General features: G+C 34.0%; 1 protein-coding gene across 1 annotated transcript; it reads left to right on the top strand.

Moving 5' to 3' along the window:
- Positions 1-882: 882 nt before the first annotated feature.
- On the top strand, positions 883-17,207 carry slc6a22.1 (solute carrier family 6 member 22, tandem duplicate 1). The gene is made up of 16 exons (XM_056460316.1): positions 883-1,079; positions 1,211-1,317; positions 4,186-4,385; positions 4,467-4,601; positions 7,099-7,239; positions 7,321-7,408; positions 7,821-7,953; positions 8,113-8,247; positions 10,415-10,518; positions 10,774-10,898; positions 12,561-12,673; positions 13,175-13,312; positions 13,486-13,588; positions 13,951-14,051; positions 16,046-16,216; positions 16,313-17,207. Exons 3-16 carry the CDS (start codon positions 4,190-4,192, stop codon positions 16,382-16,384), a joined length of 1,755 nt encoding a protein of 584 aa, XP_056316291.1. The 5' UTR covers positions 883-1,079; positions 1,211-1,317; positions 4,186-4,189; the 3' UTR covers positions 16,385-17,207.
- The last annotated feature ends 2,898 nt before the right edge of the window (positions 17,208-20,105 follow it).

Below are 20,105 nucleotides of genomic sequence, written 5' to 3'. Positions count from 1 at the left end.
GGTCTGTGTGGGTCCTAATGCCCCAGTATAGTGAAAGAGACATCATACTGTCAGAGAGCACAGTCTTTCAAATGAAACATTAAACTGACTCTCTGTGGTCATTAAATATCTGATAAAGAGTAGGGGAGTATTCCTGATGTCCTGCATGAATTGGATAGGCTAAATTGTGTGTGTGTGCGTGCATGCGTATGTGTGTGTGTGTGAATGGGAGTGCATGGGCTGTCAGTTTATTTGCTTGTGATGAATTTCAGAGATGTGTAATGTGTATTGTATTGTTTGTTTTGTCTTGTATTTAGCTCTTTCAATGATTTATTTTGAGGATTAAAAACTTTGTAGGATTAAACACTTTATAAACATCAGTTCCTGAAAGTAAACTAGACATATTGAATGTTAAAATGGCTTTCCATAGTCTCCTAGGGCGCCTGGAGGTAAACTGAAAACCCGGAGTGGATTTAAAACAGAATATAAGAACGCTTCAAACTTTTTTCAGTCCATTCCGTTTTTACACCCTGTTCCAGACCAGGTGGATGACGGCGTTGCCTGGTGATAGGAAGTTGGATGCTTTGCTTCGTCAATTTTTTTCAATAGTAGAAAATAATACACAAATATATTTACAAGCGAATCACAGTCGTGCTAATGTGATATAGATTAATGATAAATTGCTGACTGAATATTTTATAGTCATCTTCACTGTAAAACACGATTTCGAGCTTGTTTACTCTTCATAAAGACCTTGATTTATCGATACAGATATGTTGTTGCAATTTGGCAATAAAAACGACATAGATGAACGTATTTAGAAACATGTTGTCATTTATTGCTCTACAATCTGCTGAGTTAAGCTCCGCCTTAACTTGACATACACTCACTCACTCACTGACACACACACACACACACACACGCGCTATTCTACGCTGTCGGTTCTGTAGGGCTCGTTTTCCCTTGCGAGAGAGGTGGAGAGAATGAGAGGGGTGGGCTTCACTTCAGTCACAGTATTATAACCACCGACCCACGCTGATTTAAGAGTTACTTCACGGCCAAGTTGACTTCCTGAACTTTTAACCGGTCGCCTTCATCAGGTAACTGCTCTGCAGCCTTTGTAATCTGTTTGTATTGTTTCCAGTGCCGTTTAAATGGACCGAAGAGGGTCAGTTGAGCGCTGAAATCATCTGCGTAGGTGAAGAGTTTTCTGTATGCCTTTTGTTTTTAGAGGTATTTCGCTTGGCACCCGGCGTCTCCTCAGCGTGGGTTTGAACAGCGCAAGTGTTCTGCTGCTGAATGTAGGCCAAAGGGCACGAACAAAAGCGCAATAACTGGGTGAGTTTCCGTCTTCTCTGTATTCAGATCATCAGGGACCGTCTGAGCGGCGGTGACTATAAACAGTGCGTCAGGGCTGTTGCAAGTGCTGTTTATGGTTATGATTGAGCATGAATTTCACCTAGATAACCTACTTAGCGTGCCACCTGACACAAGAAAATAAATATATTGCCAGGGCAACGAATGATGTCAGACAAAAGAAGATAGTATGTATGTATATAAGTAAATATATAGTATATAAGATTTTCGTTAGATTTTTTAAAATAACGATATATATATAATTTAATTTAGATCCTGATGTAAATATATTAATTTAGTTTTTTTGTATTGTATTAATGCAAACAATGACGTATAATTGTTGATGCATTTGACTTTTTGTGAAAAGGTTTTTTTATATATATATTAGTTTTACATTTTTCAATAATTACCAAACACATAACAAAAATATGAAGTAAGCATGATAATACAAAGAAAAAAATGGTAATAATAGTAATTAAAATAGAAAAAATAAATAAATAAAAGTAAATAAAAAAATAAAGTTATTATTAATAAACAATTAGGGTTTACAAACGCTTTCAATGAAAATCCAAAGAGGAAGTCACTTGGGGTAGTGAGCATATTAAGCATTACACTGCTGCTCAGAATCTGCATTGTTATATTGATCCAGGTGATCAAGAAATGGTTGCCATATATTGTAAAACTTATCAAGATTATCAATAACTCCATAACCGACTCTTTCCATGTGCAATATTTGAGTGAGATAAATTAACCAAGTCTTAAATTGAGGAACAGAATCTGATTTCCACAGTTTTAGAATGACACTCTTAGCAATAATCATTCCTTAAATTATAGTGCTTTGTATGTGAAAAGGTTTTTGTTTATTTTTTATTTTAACTAATGACGTAATAATGATATTGACAGTGTCTTAAGGGGTGTTTTGTCACATGCTAATGGCTGATTAGGTAAATTTGATTTAAATTTAAGGTTAATTTTGGTAACACTTTTCAAAATGGTTCCATTTGTAAACATTATTATTATTATTATTATTATTATTATTATTATTATTATTACTACTACTACTAAAACTAAGCATTAATTCCTAAACATATTTTGAATTTAAGAATATAATAATACATTTTATTTAATGGAACTGAGTTAGCATGAGTTTTGAACACCTGTGTTTATTAAATAACATTAAGAAAAATTAATAAACTAATTAATATATTTCTCATTATTATTGAACACTATAAGTAATATTAATTAATGAACTGTATTGTATAGTGTTACCCTTTTAAAAGGAGAAAAAACCATAAACACTGACAAACGTGAATATTATTTTAATTTGACTTATTTTTTTAATTAGAATGACTACTTATATATATATGAAGAGTTTAGATGAAAAAACCTCTAAAAACTATTTGATATTTTCTAGTAAAATTAGAATTTTTCTCTTGTTGGCTCAGTAATTTTACACACACACACACACACACACACACACATATATATATATATATTGACGGATAAGTTCTTTTCATTGCCTTTCAAGTGAAATAACTGAACATAAACATAGGAGGTTGAGAAACAATTTCATTTTAGGAGAACATTTCAGAAGACATTTAAAGGTTTTTGCATCTGAACTGTCTGATACAGACAAAGTACTTGCTGTTCATGTAGATAATTTCAGCTATTTAGTTGAATATAGTATTTGATGCATTTTTAAACCACAAAATACTCTAGATTGGTGGTCAATCAAATAAGTACTCACTTTTGTAGAAACGCTGATTTGTCAACGTACATTTAAATACTTATTTATAGCAATACTTCACGCATTGAAGTTTAAATGATAAACCAACTGTGTTTATCACAGGCTCTATCAGGACTGTTCTTAACTGCAGTTATATTTCCATTTTTCCAACCTTTTCTTTCTGACAGTAATAAAGAAACTTTAATTACAACCGTTTACCAAATATGCTATGTTATTTTAGCTTAACAGATGATTATTAAAAAAGTATTAAAAAGTTAGTTAATAAGTAATAATGTCTTCAAAATCTATCTGTTTTAAATATCTTTGTCACAGAACCCTCGGAGTACCTTCACTAATCCTCAGGGATTCATGGAATCATTAATAAACTGTTAACTTCACATATTTTAAGGGTCACAGCACACGAAATGAGGGCAGGAAGGGAATGCGACTAAAGCACCCTGCAGTTTCTCCTGTTTTGGGGCGCAAGATTATTTCAGCTGTGAGAAGTTGCGCACAAAGCATGTCCTCATTGCCCTCGAGATTCTCTTTTTGCTTTTATTCATCCAACAAAATGTTCTTTTAGATTAGATATCTAAACTGCAGCCTTTTATTTTATAGATGTTCAGGGTTACATGTCTAGGCCATTGGTTATTTGCTATTAAAATAGATATAAAGTGTGTTAAAAAAGTTACTTCTAAAGTAACTGATAAAACTAGTATTTTCACATAGTTAAACAATCACAAATGCAATTTAAATAACATTTATGAGGAAAATTGAGTACCAAAAGAATTGCATTGGTTATCTTTTCAGCAATTCAAACTCCATAAGGTTGTTTAGTAAATTTGACTCTACTTTCCATTTGTATTACACTAGGGAATTGTCAACAGCCACAGGTGTGATCTCAACCACACATTGCTTTGCAAAACTGGACACTTACAGTATTCCAGCGTTCAACATCATTTGAAAGCCTCTGTGTCAGTGCAAGAGCTGGAACAAACAGAGAGCGCAGAACAAAGACTCATTGCTGTTTTTGACCTTTACATGTTTCAGTCGCCACTCTGTTCTCAACTTTGTTTGTGTCTCTCTGGAATAAATTTTTTGACAGATGTTTGCTTATTTCGCAGTGACATGGAAATGCAGCATGATCCAGATTTGCAGTTTAAACTGGCTTATTCAGATTCACAAAGTAATGAAACGGTCCTTAAACCCCAAATAAGGGGTCAGTGGTCCAGCAAAGTGGAATTTATCTTAGCCGTCGCTGGCCAGATCATTGGGCTTGGAAATGTGTGGAGATTTCCATATCTGTGTTATAAGAATGGAGGAGGTTTGTATGAGTATAACTGCATAGGAAATTCAATTTACTAAACAGAACAATCTAAAAACAGTGATAATTTTTCTTTTTTAGGAGTGTTTTTTATTCCATATGTGGTCTTTTTGTTTGCCTGTGGCATTCCTCTCTTTCTAATGGAAACTGCGTTGGGTCAGTACACCAGCCAGGGGTCCGTCACCTGCTGGAGGAAGATCTGCCCACTGTTTGAAGGTGAGTTAGCAATGTACAGTAAATATTGTTAGATGTCAACCATAGTTTTGTAAGTATGTTTGCCCTTTAGTTGTAATTGTAAACTGTGTATATTGGAATAGCGAACAATAGTGGCCTGTAATGTGAGAAGCTTCCTGTTTGTGCAGATTTTGAAACAAAAGTTGAACTATCATGTGAGTGTGTTTGAATTAAATATCAGCAGATTTGTTAGCTGATGAGTCAGGATCGCCTTATGTACAGAACTGATATAACTCAAAAAAAAGTTTTGCTTTTGCTTTCACAAAGCCTCATGTCATGCCTTGAGGAAAAGATTCACGTGAAGATGAAAAACACCCCTAATGTATGAATTTCACTGTTTTTAGCAGTTTAAAAAAAAAAAACGTTGGTTTTTGTGAAATGTGCAGTTATTTCTAAATATTTATTATATATTAAAATAATATATTAAAAGTAATACTTGTAAATAAGATAACAATTGTGGGATTGTTGTTGTTGTTATTATTGTAAGATAAAAATAATAAGAATGTTATTGTGAATAATAAAAGGTTAAGGTTAATAAAAGGTTTAAAGGTTATTTAACCAAAATTGTAAGGAAAAAATGTGTAAAATACTTGTTCACTCTTAGAAAGGTCAAAAGGTACACTTTTGCACCTAACAGGTTTACTTTTTTTACCCTTAAGGTACTATGAGACATTTGTACTTTTTAGGTATTAATATGTACCTTTAAGTTACAATTGTGAATCTGTTAGGTACAAAAGTGTGCCTTTTGAAAAGGTACCTTTATTTTCTGAGAGTGTATGGTCAAAAGATTAGGTTTCCACATATTCAATTGAAATAATAATCCACAAAGCAGGGATTACTGGTACTTATTCAAAGTTCAACCACCAAAATACAACAGAAACATGCATTTCCTGTTCACTTGAATAAGATTGAAAAGCTGTTTGCACAATTGCCTTTTACTTACCGAAATCTTTCCCACATACCAAAGTAAGTCACTCGTTAATAATCTGTTTGATGATTCTGTGAAGGTATAGTGTGTCTATAGCATTCTCGTAGAACAAGGCAATTAACTAAAATCTGTTATTTTATAGAAAACTGTGACAAAAAATAAAGAAAAGCAATGATCGTAAAACTGAAAGATTACAACAAAAGTTCTGAAAGTCAAAATTGAGTATGAAGTGTTTTGGGTGACTTCCGCTCATCTGTGACTACAGGTCTTCACTTATCTCTCAGTGCTGTGCAGTGATCTTTATCTGCTCTTATTCAGTCTCTTCCACAGTTTAGCTGACTGTAGTGGAGGCTTAGCATTATATTAAAAAAAAAAAAACTCAATCAGGTTTAGGTCAGGACTCTGGGCTGCCATTAATTTTTTCCCACTGATTTTAACTTCTAGAAACTCTCTTTTTTTATTTGAATTTTTTTGACTTTATGAAAATTGCTGATGGGGAAATGAACGCAGGAAAAGAACCAGACGTCGAAAAACATTTGCATTCACTCTGTCATGCATCTGAATAAGATGCAAACTCTGGCTACACCAACTCACATTCCACCTTTACTGACTTCTGCACACACTTTGGATTCAGTCTTTCTTTTCCCAGATTGATGATGAGCAGAATGTTTCCAGTCAGACACAAATAAATGAAACAGTTTTTCGGTCCACACAACATATTCCTCAGCAAAGTATAGTCTTTTGATTCCTCCTGTTGATGAGAGGTTTGGTCTATAAGGCTTTCAGTCCAAACTCTCTTAAATATTAAGACCTGTATGTCAAGATTCTTACCCTATTCAAGGCTGAACTGTGAGTAATTCCAGTTGTAGTGTTAAACTCATTGTTCATTGAGATTTTCCACCATTATTAGCCTTTCTTGCATAACTAAATGAGTTTGTGACACTGTAAATGTACAATATTTACAGATTTGGAATTACTAAATTATCTTGCTATGGCTTAAAAGGTCGTTCTTTTGGTCTTCATCTGGAAAACCTGCTGTCTGAGAGTTTTAGTCACTTTCAAATAGCTCAAACTGGAAAGTCTACTTCCAATTAAATAGGGATTGTATGTATAGTTAAGGAATCTGAACGTAATCTCTAATTGTTGTCAGTGTCCATTTAACTTTTTTAAAACTGCTTCAGAATACTATGAAATCTTTTAAATTTACTCATTTGATCTCGACTGTATGTAAACTCATAATTATTCAGTATTAACGATTATCATTTAATATTTATATTAACCTATATGACATAACCAATTAAATCAATGAACTTTGAATTAAACGAGTGTGAATTTTATTTATTTATATACTCTATAGTTGTCTAAGTAACTTTTATATTGCAATACGAATTTGTTTTTATCATGTAATTTTTTATGTATATCCATTTTGCCACGAAATAGCCATAAGTTGCTGATGTGGCAATAGATAAATTGAATTGGACCCTGTTTAGATACTGTCAGCTACAGTAACAGCTGAAAGAGGCCTAATTGTTTTGGCTTGCTGTCCTTTAGGATTGGGTTATGGCAGTCAGGTGGTCGTCTTGTATTCCAGTGCCTACTACATCATCATTTTGGCCTGGGCTTTCTTCTATCTGTTCTCTTCTTTTAGTGGGGAACTACCATGGGCGAGTTGCAGGAATTGGTGGAATTCAGGTAAGTTTTATCAAAGTAGTTTTTATTAAACTTTTTAAATAGATCTCTTTCACTAAAACTTATTTTCCTTTAATTTTATAGAGAACTGTGTCGAGTTTGACCGAATGGAAGGGGCAAAAAACCTGAGCTTTATGGCTAATGCATCATCACCTGTTAAAGAATTTTGGGAGTGAGTTTGTAAAATACTCAACATATTATATTAAAATTGTATCGTATTGCAATATATTATTATATATTTGGCATCTTTGAATTAAATGCTGATTGAAAACCTGGCAGTATGAGGGATATTTAAGATAAAAAGGATGAAATAAATTAAGGTCCCCCCTTACAATACACTATTGCGTGCCAGCATTGAAATGAATAATTTGATTGAATGTACTTATTGTGTACATTACATCTTTTACATTGTAGACAAATATAAAAATACCTGCATGTAATAAATTCCTGTAATACATTTGTAAATCTATAACCCCGCATAAGCAGCAGTTAAAGTGTTAACTAAAGTTTGATAATTGTGAACGAGTGAAAAATTACATTTATTACATGAATATGGATATGTATTTATGAGAATAGTTTTGCAGGAGGCGAGTATTGAATATAACTGGAAGTGTAAATGAGCTGGGCAGCGTGAGATGGGAGCTGGCTCTTTGTCTCTTGTTGGCCTGGGTCATATGTTATTTCTGTGTGTGGAAAGGAGTGAAGTCCACAGGCAAGGTGAGAACTAACAAAAAAAAAGATATTTGCTTTGCCTTAGATCTCACTGGGTCTGTTTGTCATGCATATTGATGTAGTCCAGTTTATGCTGTTGACATACTTTGCCATGTTTAAGATTTAGCACACAATATTTCAGTGCCGTTTGTCTTTATCTTTCAGGTTGTGTATTTCACTGCTACATTTCCATATGTTATGCTGATGGTGCTTCTGATTCGAGGTCTTACGTTGCCTGGAGCCATTGATGGCATCACTTTTTACCTCTATCCAAACCCAGCGCGCCTTGCTGATCCACAGGTAAACAAATCCACTAGTACAGGATTACATTAAGTATTTTCTAACAAACTGCACAATTCTTTGGTCAGTAGGTCTACTTTTGTTTAAAACAATGACACTCACTAGTCATCAGTGGGCTAGAATTAAATGTATTTTAAATGTATTTTATCTAAATTTCCCCTTTCATGACAGCAGCAATGTTGAGATCTTAATTCCAACCCAATGCCACTCGTTTGATCTTTGTAACATTCTTATTTTCCAACTTTAGTATTGGACATTTTCATTTAAAGAATAAAAAAAACTTAAATTGGTGAAAATTTTTTGCACCTGAAAAAAACCCTGTAAAGTTCTGTCTTGTTTGCATAGTCAAGGTCTTCAAGTCTTTAAATAAAAGAAAGAAGCCGTGTCATTCTGAAACTTTGCATATAGAAAGCTGATCTATGGCAATGTATACAAATCACATATGACCTACAAGGTCGTCTTTGGATTTCACATGCATGCATGCATACATTTATTTATTTATTTATTTATTTATTTATTTATTTATTTATTTATTTATTTATTTATCTTATTTTGAATTATTGCATAAATGGCTATTTACATATAATTTTTTTTCAACCATTAGAATTACAAATATGCACATACACTCACTGGCCACTTTATTAGGGACACCTGTCCAACAGGCTCGTTAACACAAATTTCTTATCAGCCAACCACATGGCAGCAACTAATTGCATTTAGGCATGTAGACATGGTCAAGACCATCAAACCGAGCATCAGAATGGGGAAGAAAGGTGATTTAAGTGACTTTGAACATGGCATGGTTGTTGGTGCCAGATGGGCTGGTCTGAGTATTTTAGAAACTGATCTACTGGGATTTTTACTCACAACCATCTTTAGGAATTACAGAGAATGGTCCAAAAAAGAGAAAATATCTAGTGAGCGGCAGTTCTGTGGGTGCAAAAGCCTTTTTGATGTCAGAAGTTAGAGGAGAATGGCCAGACTGGTTTGAGCTGATAGAAAGGCAACAGTAACTCAAATAACCACTCATTACAATCGAGATATGCAGAAGAGCATCTCTGAACGCAAGACGTCGAACCTTGAGGCAGATGGGCTACAGCAGCATAAGACCACACTGCTAAAAACAGGAAACTGAGGTTACAATTCGCACAGGCTCATCAGAATTGGACAATAGAAGATAAAACGTTGCCTTGTCTGATGAGTCTCGATTTCTGCTGCCACATTCGAATGGTTGGGTTAGAATTTGGTGTCAACAACATGAAAGCATGGATCCATCCTGTCTTTATCAACAGTTCAAGCTGCTGGTGGTGGTGTAATGGTGTGGGGGATATTTTCTTATCACGCTTTGGGCCATTAGTACCAATTGAGCATCGTGTCAACCATAAAGTACGGATCATCTCAGACTGGTTTCTTTAACATGACAATGAGTTCACTGTACTCCAATGGCCTCCACAACCACCAGATCTCAATCCAGTAGAGCACCTTTGGGAAGTGGTGGAATGGGAGATTTGCATCATGGATGTGCAGCCGACAAATCTGCAGCAACTCATGATGCTATCATCTTAATATGGACCAAAATCTCTGAGGAATATTTCCAGTACCTTGTTGAATCTATGCCACAAATTACTAAGGCAGTTCTTATGCAAAAGGGGGTCCAACCCGATACTAGTAAGGTGTACCTAATAAAGTGACCGGTGAGTGTATGTTGAAATATGTTACCTATAAATTTATATATTTGTTCACATGGCGATATATCAGATTTCTGTCTTGTTCAATGGATAGTTCACCCAAAAGTGTCATATTTTATTCACCCTTTACTTGTTCCTGATCTGTGTCTTTCTTCTGTTGATCACAAAGGAAGATATTTTGGAGAAAGCTGGAAAACTGTAATTATTGACCTGCATAGCATTTGTTTCTCCTACTATGGACACCAACGGTTACAGGTTTTCAACATTCTTTTAAACATCTTTAGTGTTCAGAAACTCATAAAGGTTTGGAACAACTTAGAATTCAGCAAACAGCGAGTACATTTTTTGTTTTTGGGTGAACTATCCCTTTAACTTGTATATATTTATCTATGAATAAGAGCAGATTCTTAACATGCCATGTATTGCTAAATATCTAATCGATTGTTCAGTAATTGTGAACTTTCTCTTGCCTTTGTTAGGTGTGGATGGATGCAGGAACACAAATCTTTTACTCCTACGCTCTTTGCGTTGGGTGCCTTACAGCTTTGGGAAGCTACAATAAGTACAATAACAACTGTTATAAGTGAGTAAACCCATGCATGCACACAAGAATTTGTTCTAAACTTCATCCCAGTGTTACAAGAGTTCAGCGTTTGTGCATTTTGCACATGTTTTCATCAATTCTAGTGCATACGTTTTGGTGAATCATGATTTGTTTGCCATTTCTAATTATAGTGAGTGGGGAATTATCCTTCTTAAATATCTGTCGGACTTACAGTCAATGCTTCATTCTGATTACTTTGATGGGCTTTGACAGCATGCTGTGTTCCTCTTGCAGAGACTGTGTGTATCTGTGCTTGCTGAACAGTGGAACCAGCTTTGTGGCTGGATTTGCCATCTTTTCAGTTTTGGGCTTCATGGCCTTGGAACAGGGAGTGGATATCTCAGTGGTAGCAGAGTCAGGTAATTTAATAACAGATCACTTGTTTTTTAATTATTAATATATATATATATATTAGAATTGTCCATATTTCTGTTTATATGGTAATATATTAAATCATTCAGATCTCATATGAATGGATTTTGTTCTTTTTATGAACACCGTGAAGCAAGATTGTGTGTTAACAGGCTTTTAATGAAACAAAACCTCTTAAATTTAATCAAAAGTAGCTTAATTATTGTTCTTTTGGGTTTAAATTGACATGAGATTGAGTAAATAATGGGGAAATTGTGATATATTGAACATTGTGTAGAAAATATATACAGTTGAAGTCATTCATTTATTTTCTTTTCGGCTTAGTCCCTTTTTTATCTGGGGTCGCCACAGCGGAATGAACCGCCAACCTATCCAGCATATGTTTTACGCAGCGTATGCCCTTCCAGCTGCAACCCAACAGTTGAATTCACAATAATATTATTATTTTCCCCAATTTCTGTTTAACAAAAAGATTTTTCAACACATTTCCAAAAATAATAGTTTTATTAACTAATTTGTGCAATGTAAGGTGCTCCAGAGAGCTCATTTAAACTAATGCCAAATTAGCAAAAATTTGATAGAGGTGATGCCTGTCATCGCTGTAAGCCGTCTCCTGCTAACCATGTCCATATGTTCTGGAGTTGCCCTCGATTGACAAATTTCTGGTCCTGGGTTTTTGATAGACTTAATGAAGCTATTTACATAAATCTAGACCCTAAGCTCTTGACATTTTTGGTATTTCAGAGAGAGTTGACTTGACTTGCATGTTGCCAGGTTATTGCTTTTTCTACTTTTTTTTTCTTTAGCTAGACAAGCCATTCTAATCAAATGGAAACGGATAGTTCCTCCATCACATGACATGTGGATCCGAGAAATCTTTAGCTGCAGATGCAAGTTAAGATGTTTACTTGCAGCATCTCTCAAATCTTTTTACAAGACCTGGAATCCTGTTTTAGACTATATCAAAGGCTTACCCTGTTCAGTTGATATCAGCTCTAATACACTGTAAATAACTGAATAGAGGAAATACTTTTTTATTTTATTTCTTTTTCTTTTTTTAACTTTTATTGAAATCTTGCTGAATTATTGTTTTTTTAATAAAAGTTTTTCTTTATTATTTATTTATATTTTTTCTCTCTGAGGATATGTTTGTTAATAATTCATACACTATATTTATTTTATTTTGAGGGGATAAAAAATAATAAGAATTTCTAATAATTGATTTATTTAATCTCTGCCATGATGACAGTAGATAATGTTTTACTAGATTTCGGTATTCAGCAAAAAAGTTTGAATTCAAAGCCTTAACTAGGCAAGTTAAGGTAATTAGCCAAGTTATTGTATAATAATGGTTTGTTCTGTAGACAATCAAAAAACAATATTACTTAAGGGAGCTAATAATATTGCCTTAAAATGGTTTTAAAAATGAAAAACTGCTTTTATTCTAGCAAAAAGAAAACAAATCAGATTTTCTCCAGAAGAAAAAAATATTATAGGAAATACTGTGAAAAATTCCTTGCTCTGTTAAACATATTTTGGGAAATATTTGAAAAAGGAAAACAAATTCACAGGAGGGCGAATCATTTCGACTTCAACTCTATATATACTTTTTTTTTTTTTCAATTAAATTTCATTTCTTGTTTTGTCAGGCCCAGGTTTGGCTTTCATTGCGTATCCACGAGCTGTAGCAATGATGCCCATGTCTCAGCTGTGGTCCATTTGTTTCTTCCTCATGATAATATTGCTTGGCCTTGACAGTGAGGTGAGAGCAAACCATTTCTCAAATACACTACTACCACCCTGATAAGGCTTTTTGACAGCAGATATTTTATATAGTACAAATATTAAGACATTATAGCAAATATTATCCATTATCAGTTTTAGCATGTATTAAAAAAACGTCTGTTGATTCTTAATCAAACAAAAAGTGCTCGGGGGTAGCTAATGTGTCGCTGCTCTTTGTGTAAGGAATTAATCAGAATAAACAACAAAAATCAATCCAAAGCACTCGAAAAATGTGGAAAAAAATATTAAAAAGCCTTTATTCACATGGCTAATCCTTAAAAAACCTATGCGTTTTGGTAAAGATCTGCCTTACACTGATGAAGCCATGTGAATAGCCATGTGAATAAAGGCACTTTAATATTTTTTTTCCACATTTTTCGAGTGTCTTGGACTGACTTTTGCTGTTTAGTCTATATAACCTTGTTAAAGACACTTGTTTGTGCATTAAACACTAAAACTCCACCGCATTCTGTTTCAGTTTGTAGGTTTGGAGTCTCTCATGACAGCCATAACAGACATGAATCCCAATTTCTTCCTCCAAGGACACCGTCGTAAACTCTTCCTCCTCCTCATCTGTATAGCATGTTTCCTCATTGGCCTTCTGATGGTAACAGAGGTGATTATGCTCAAAATGATAATAATTTTTGTTTTTAATCTTTTTAAATTAAGTGTTATTTTAAACCTGGGGTATTTATTCATATCTCACTCATGCTATCTAAATAACTCCATCATAAAAAACAAAATCTGTCATTTAAGTGGTGATAATTGTTTTTTGCATTGGTTGAATAGGGCGGCCTGTATGTCTTCCAGTTGTTTGACTACTATTCCTGCAGTGGAATGACCCTCCTGCTGTTTGCGATTGCACAGTCAATATGTATTGGCTGGTTTTATGGTGAGTAATAATACTAAATCTGTTCATTAAAACGCAGAAAGTACACATATTTGACCTTGCATTGCTGAGCAAATGCCAGATTATAGTTTTTGTCTACTATTTAGTCAACTTTTCATGAATTAGTGTGCTTATAATTAATAAACAAGTATTGAAGTATTAAAAATATAAATTTTAGATAGAATGAATGAATGAATGAATAAATGAATCTTCAAGGGCATTTGTGGTGTTAGCATTACATGTATTTGAACCTGTAACTTTTGTGTTGTTAGCCACCACACCACTCCTGTGTTCTGTTTATAGTGAGCAGTCTTTAAAATGGATCTTGTTTTTAGTATAATCTCTTCTGATTCTGCGTTTTTCAGGCGCTGATCGACTGTATGAAAACATCGTAGACATGATCGGTTATCATCCGCTGACCTTGATGAAGTACTGTTGGAAGTATATCACTCCTATTGTGTGTATAGTAAGTGCACTTTACTTCGATTCAAGGAAGTTAAACTAAGTAAACATGTTAATGTGTGGTCACATTTGATAATTTTCAGCAATGCATTGTGAGCAAAAAGCCAATTGCCAGTAGTGCTGAGAAGTCCATTTCAAACCGAGCAGATTTTCGGATGGTCAACGCATCAGATCTGCATAGCAAACACAAGCAAAACCTGCTTGGTGACATTTTTTGCTAAATTTGTGATTGAGTAAATTGCTTGGAATGACTGGATTTCACATTGTGAAAATTCAGACAGCTTGACTGCACCTTAGTCCAAGTATTTCTGTGTTATTCATTCAGTTTCATTTGGGTAGCACATTTTACATTGCAAATTGCATATTTAGACTGCATTTAAAGGGATAGTTCACCTAAAAATGGAAATTGTGTCATTGTTTATACCCTATGACATTTCCTAACTAGTTTGAGGTTTTTTTTTTTAATATTCTGTTGAACACAAAAGAAAATAAATTAAAGAACGTTGGTACAAAACAGTAAAAACTGTGACAACTGACTGACTGGCTTTCATAGTTTGTTTACTGGTATCTCTTTTTGTGTATAAAAGAATAATAAAAAAAAAACTCAAGCTACTTTGAAATAAGTCAACGATGGATCAATGATGAGATTTTTATTTTGAGCAGAACTATACAGAAAGCAGCGTTTTAATGTACTTTTATTTTAGATATTGAGTTAGAATTGCTTATTACATGGGGTTAATAAATTGATGTGCTGAATAGTTCAGTTGCATCATCTGTTGAGACAAAATCCATCATGATATATGTGCATTTCATCTTATCACATAAAAAATGTATGCAGTCATTCAATCCGATTATCATTTTATGCTAATTTCTAGTATTTATAAACCTCTCTGCATTTCCAGACAGTGATTTTATTGACGTGGTATCCAAAATGGGCATAAAAATGGGCAATAGAAACTATTAATGCCACTAACATGCCAATAAAGCAAATTATAACTAGGTTAAGCCAGGATTATGGATTGTACAGAGTGAAAGTCAGCAATATAAAAAACTAAGATTAATTGTTAACCCTGGTTAGGTTGTTCATGAGATTACCAGGATTGTTTGGAATACCTGAGGGTTAACTATTTCAGGGTCAAAAAGTCATCAAAACAACATTACATCAAAAATGTTTCATTGGCAATAATGAAGAAACACTACTATTTTTTTTTTAGAAATAGGCTCATTTTACAAGTCCCCTAGACTTAAGCAGTTGAGTTTCACCATTTTTGAATCCATTCAACCGATTTCCAGGTCTGGCCTTAGCACTTTAATCTTAGCTTAGCATAAATAGAAGCACTACGCTTATTATTATTATTATAATTTTTTTTTTTTTTAGAAATAGGCTAATTTTACAAGTCCCTTATATTTAAACAGTTGAGTTTTACCATTTTTTTAATCAATTCACCCAATCTCCAGGTCTGGCAGGAGCACTTTTATCTTAGCTTAGCATAAATCATTTAATTGGATTAGACTATTAGCATCTCGCTCAAAATTTTCAAAAAATAATTTAGATAATTTTCCTATTTAAAGTTTGACTCTTCTGTAGTTACACTGAGGGTGACGAAAAATTTAAAGTTGCAATTTTTCTAGGCCAATATGCCTAGGAACTATTCCACAGTGACATTATCTAGCTGGGAACTATTTTCAAGTTGATTATTATAGACATATCAGCCTGGAAAATAGCAACTTTTCAATTTCTGCCAGTCTTAGTACATTATATAACTACATAAGAGTCAAATCTAATATAAATTTTGAGTGAAATGCTAATGGTCTAATCCGATTCAATGAATTATGCTAAGATAAGCTAAAAGTGCTCCCACCAGACCCATAAATTGGTTGAATGGGTTTAAAATAGTAAATCTATGCGGAGTAAAAAGTGGAGTCGTTTTATCTTTATAATAGTAATAGGTAACATTACTAATACTAGTAATCCAGTAAATATCTTTGCTTCTTTAGGGCACATTTGTCTTCTCTTTAGTCAAATTCACTCCTCTAAAGTTCAACAACACATTTGAATACCCATGGTGGGGTTACGCTGCTGGCTGGTGGTTCACCCTCTCCTCAACATTATTGGTTCCCATATGGATGATCTATGCCATCCTCGTCACTCCTGGCACACTAAAACAGGTAAACCCATACATTTAACCCCAAATTACATTTAGAAGCCACGTTCAAAGCAATCGGTTAATCTTTTCCAACTGTATGCCTTTCAACTTTTTTTAGAGACTACGTGTCCTTTGCACTCCAGCAAGTGATCTACCTTTGACATGCGAAAGACAAAAAGAAACCCTGTGACCACAAGCAAAAGTACAGCGCGTCCCATGACTGATAAGAAAACAAATCATCCTTGGGCTGTATTTAGGACAACTTCTGATATCAATATTGTTTTTGGAGATATTCATGAGACCTCAAGAAGCCAACACAAACTGTACATGTTTTTTTTAATGTTTGATTTTAAGTTCCTAAGTTACAAGCATTTAAATGTTGATCGCCTTAATCTGGACATGAGCATAAGCACATCGTCTACAGATAACTGTGTTTGAAGGAAAACTCAGCTGGACGTCATCATTAAATGTGATAGTGGCACTGACTTGCTATATCATAAACTGTCAAGATAACAGTTCTTTGGAAGAAGATAGTGAAGGGGAAAACGATTATCATGAGGACCAGCACAATTTTAGATGGACCAATGTTCTTTACAATTGGTGTGTGAGTGGAAAATGTGTTGTTTTCTGTCACAGAGATGGTTTGTAATGGTTTAACCAGAGTGAATCACTTCAATAAGAAGTCTTTGATGCCAATTAATGTTGGAATTTAATAGTATTTCATAATAGTAGGATTTCCTTACATTTTTAATGGTCAATCATGCAGATTTGATGAAAAACAACTCTATTACAGAAAGTGAATTATGTTGGCCTTATTGTATTACAAATTTGACAGTATTTGCTCTGCGTTTTCTCGAGAAATAGATTTCTATTTTGTTACCTAAATATGCGTAGTTGTACAGTGTTTATTCTTTAGTAGAAGGTGTAATTTAATTCTGTAGGTCACTTAGGTTTATGTACATGATTTAGAACGGTTTTAATAAATGCTGTTTGAATCAAATGACTGAAAATGATTGCTGGCTGGAGTCTGGTGTTTCTGGAGCTTCTGAGCAAATATTAGACAACTAGGTGAAAGGTGAAGGCAGGATTTCTTGGATTAAAATTGCTAGACGATGACATTAGACACTCATTGTCATCAGGCGTGACCGACTGTGACTTCAATGCTGTTTTGTCTTCATGTGATTTACATGTTAAACATTGTAGTTGATTAGCAGTGTTGCTAATATGACAGAAAATGAAAACTCTACGTTTTAATATTGCTTTTTTTAATGCTCACTTTGAATTATAAGTGTAGGTGGTTCCATTTATGTCAAGGTTAAAAACTAAATCTTGGAATAAGGCATGATAGTGTGCTTTTAACATTTTCAACAAAGAAAATGCAATGACCTTTTTCTTTATAGTGTACAACTGGGTTAAAGGCTAATGACCTCTATTTGCAAATACACTTTGTGGCCAAAAAAGCCACCCAAGTATTATTTGTTTGGCAGAGGATGAAAGCAGCAGAATATTTGCTCTGCCAAAAACTGTTCCCGGGAACAGAGAGGGGAAGGATTTCTTGTGATGTGGTTAGTAAAGTGGGCCAATTACAAAAGAGATTTATTTGAGAATTAAGCCTGTACCGATTTTGTAACTATATATATATATAGAGAGAGAGAGAGAGAGAGAGAGAGAGAGAGAGAGAGAGAGAGAGAGAGAGAGAGAGAGAGAGAGAGGGAGAGGGACTAATGAAATGTAGAAATGATTAAATAAACAGGAATTTTTATTACTGTTTGCGGAAGTGAATTTTTAATACCGTTTACTTAAATTGGGCTCATGTTTTGAATTCAAAGTATTTGCATATAAAATCATATATATATGATTTTGAGTTTTTGTCCTTCATATTATCCATATTGAGCAACTTTTATCTCACTTCCCTCTAGTTTTGTTTTGTAAAACACATTTTTCTAAAACAAAATTATTTTAATGCTTCATTTTATGTGTATTGTGCTGCTCCAGAAATAAAAATAGTTTCATTACTCGTCATTACAGTACTTGTGTGCTATAGAATATAATGCAGTATATGAAATGTTTCTGTAAGGCCACCATTTGTACTTATTGCCTGTGTCATTTGTGCATCCAGATTTATTATATAGATTTGATTACAGTTAATAGAATCTACTGACATGTGGACTGACTGATAAGTAGAGCCAGACAGAATCTGCTGACTGATTTTTTGCTATTTCTGCTGAGAAATTTGTATAACATCTGTGGATTTATGCGGAATGATTTTGGAAATATCGTAACTAAAATCTTAACATATGAAAACCAAAACAATATCTTTTTTTACTTTAATGTTTAAAATGCAAATCTAATTAGATCCTCCTAATTGGTAAACAGTCTCTCAGATAATAATAGATCTACTAAAAGACAGAACATATTACTTTACAAACTATATTGTAACTAAATTATATGAACATTTTAATATTAATATTATTGTATCATAATAATATTCATTTTCTTTTCGGCTTAGTCCCTTTTTTCATCAGGGGTCGCCACAGCGGAATGAACCATCAACTTATCCAGCATATGTTTTATGCAGCGGATGCCCTTCCAAACTTATCACTGGGAAAATCATAATAATATTATCTGAATAAATATACATTTACAAACTTTTACACAAGAAAATAAACCGACTCAATGATGGGCTAAAAATCTGCGCGTGCAGATTCTCTGTGGGTCTAATTATTTTTACTATTTTTTATTATTTTTTGATTAAAAAATAAGTCAAAATAACATTGGGGGTGACACAGTGGCTCAGTGGTTAGCACTGTCGCCTCACAGCATAAAGGTCGCTGATTCGAGTTCCAGCTGGGTCAGTTGCCGTTTCTGTGTGGAGTTTGCATGTTCTCCCTGCGTTCGCGTGGCGTTCCGGTTTTCCAAAATCCAAAGACGTGCTATAGGTGAACTGGGTAAGCTAAATTGTCCATAGTGTATGTGTGTGAATGACAGTGCATGGGTGTTTCAGCTAGAAGGGCATCCGCTGCATGTGTCAAAAAACATATGCTGGATAAATTGGCGATTCATTCCACTGTGACGACCCCTGATGTATAAAGCTGAAGGAAAATGAATGAATAAAAATAACATTGTAGTTCATTAAAAGTGAAGTATATGCACACAGACTATTAATTTCAGTCAGTCTTTCCATTACAAAATTGCCACATTCAAGGTCTGATTTCTTTAAAACTCTGTAATCTTCACTGCCGGATAGATATCAGATATGAAGTGGGTCTCAGACCAGACAATAAGCACTGCATTAAATTCCATTTCCCCCTGCTATTTCTTTAAAATATGACAGTTTAATTGACCCCAGTATTTTCAATAGGGTTTCTGCGCTCGCCTGCTGATTCAGATGGCGCTAGCGGTTACACGTCTCGTTTACACTTTAACAACTAAATGGATGCTTAGTCTATTTAACTGATTATATGTTAATTACATTACAACATTGATGCTGTAAAAGCAACCTTAAGTAATTGAAAATAGTCACATTAAGCTTTCACCGGAAGTTTATCATTGGCTGAAAAACACTAGCTGTGCACAGAGGCCATTTTAACGGCACAGCTGAATTTTCAGCATCATAACCTGTCTTCAGTGTCCTATGATCCTTCAAACATCATTCTGTACTAACACACTGATTTCCAGCTCACAAAGCATTACTTATTATTAGTTGAAAACATGGTCTTAATATTTTCACGTTCTAAAAAAAGGGATTTATTTGAACAACTTCACTGTCTTTTTGGATTGCAACACACATTTGTAAAAGGCATTGTTCATTCAAACTCATCAACTTCTGACTGTGTATATACAGTTGAAGTCAGAATTATTTGCACTCCTGTGAATTTTTTTTTTTTCAAATATTTCCCATATGATGTTTA

The sequence above is a fragment of the Danio aesculapii genome, chromosome 6 (assembly GCF_903798145.1).
Source record: "Danio aesculapii chromosome 6, fDanAes4.1, whole genome shotgun sequence".
Taxonomy (NCBI): Eukaryota; Metazoa; Chordata; class Actinopteri; order Cypriniformes; family Danionidae; genus Danio; species Danio aesculapii.
The sequence above is the reverse complement of the archived record's forward strand: the minus strand, read 5'-3'. Positions and strand labels throughout refer to the sequence as shown.

Excerpts from the sequence above, each read along its gene's own strand:
- slc6a22.1 (XM_056460316.1), top strand. The coding sequence starts at position 4,190 with ATGGAAATGCAGCATGATCCAGATTTGCAGTTTAAACTGGCTTATTCA. Across the intron at positions 7,409-7,820 it reads CCTGTTAAAGAATTTTGGGA|GAGGCGAGTATTGAATATAA; the intron begins GTGAGTTTGTAA and ends ATAGTTTTGCAG. Across the intron at positions 10,519-10,773 it reads TACAATAACAACTGTTATAA|AGACTGTGTGTATCTGTGCT; the intron begins GTGAGTAAACCC and ends TTCCTCTTGCAG.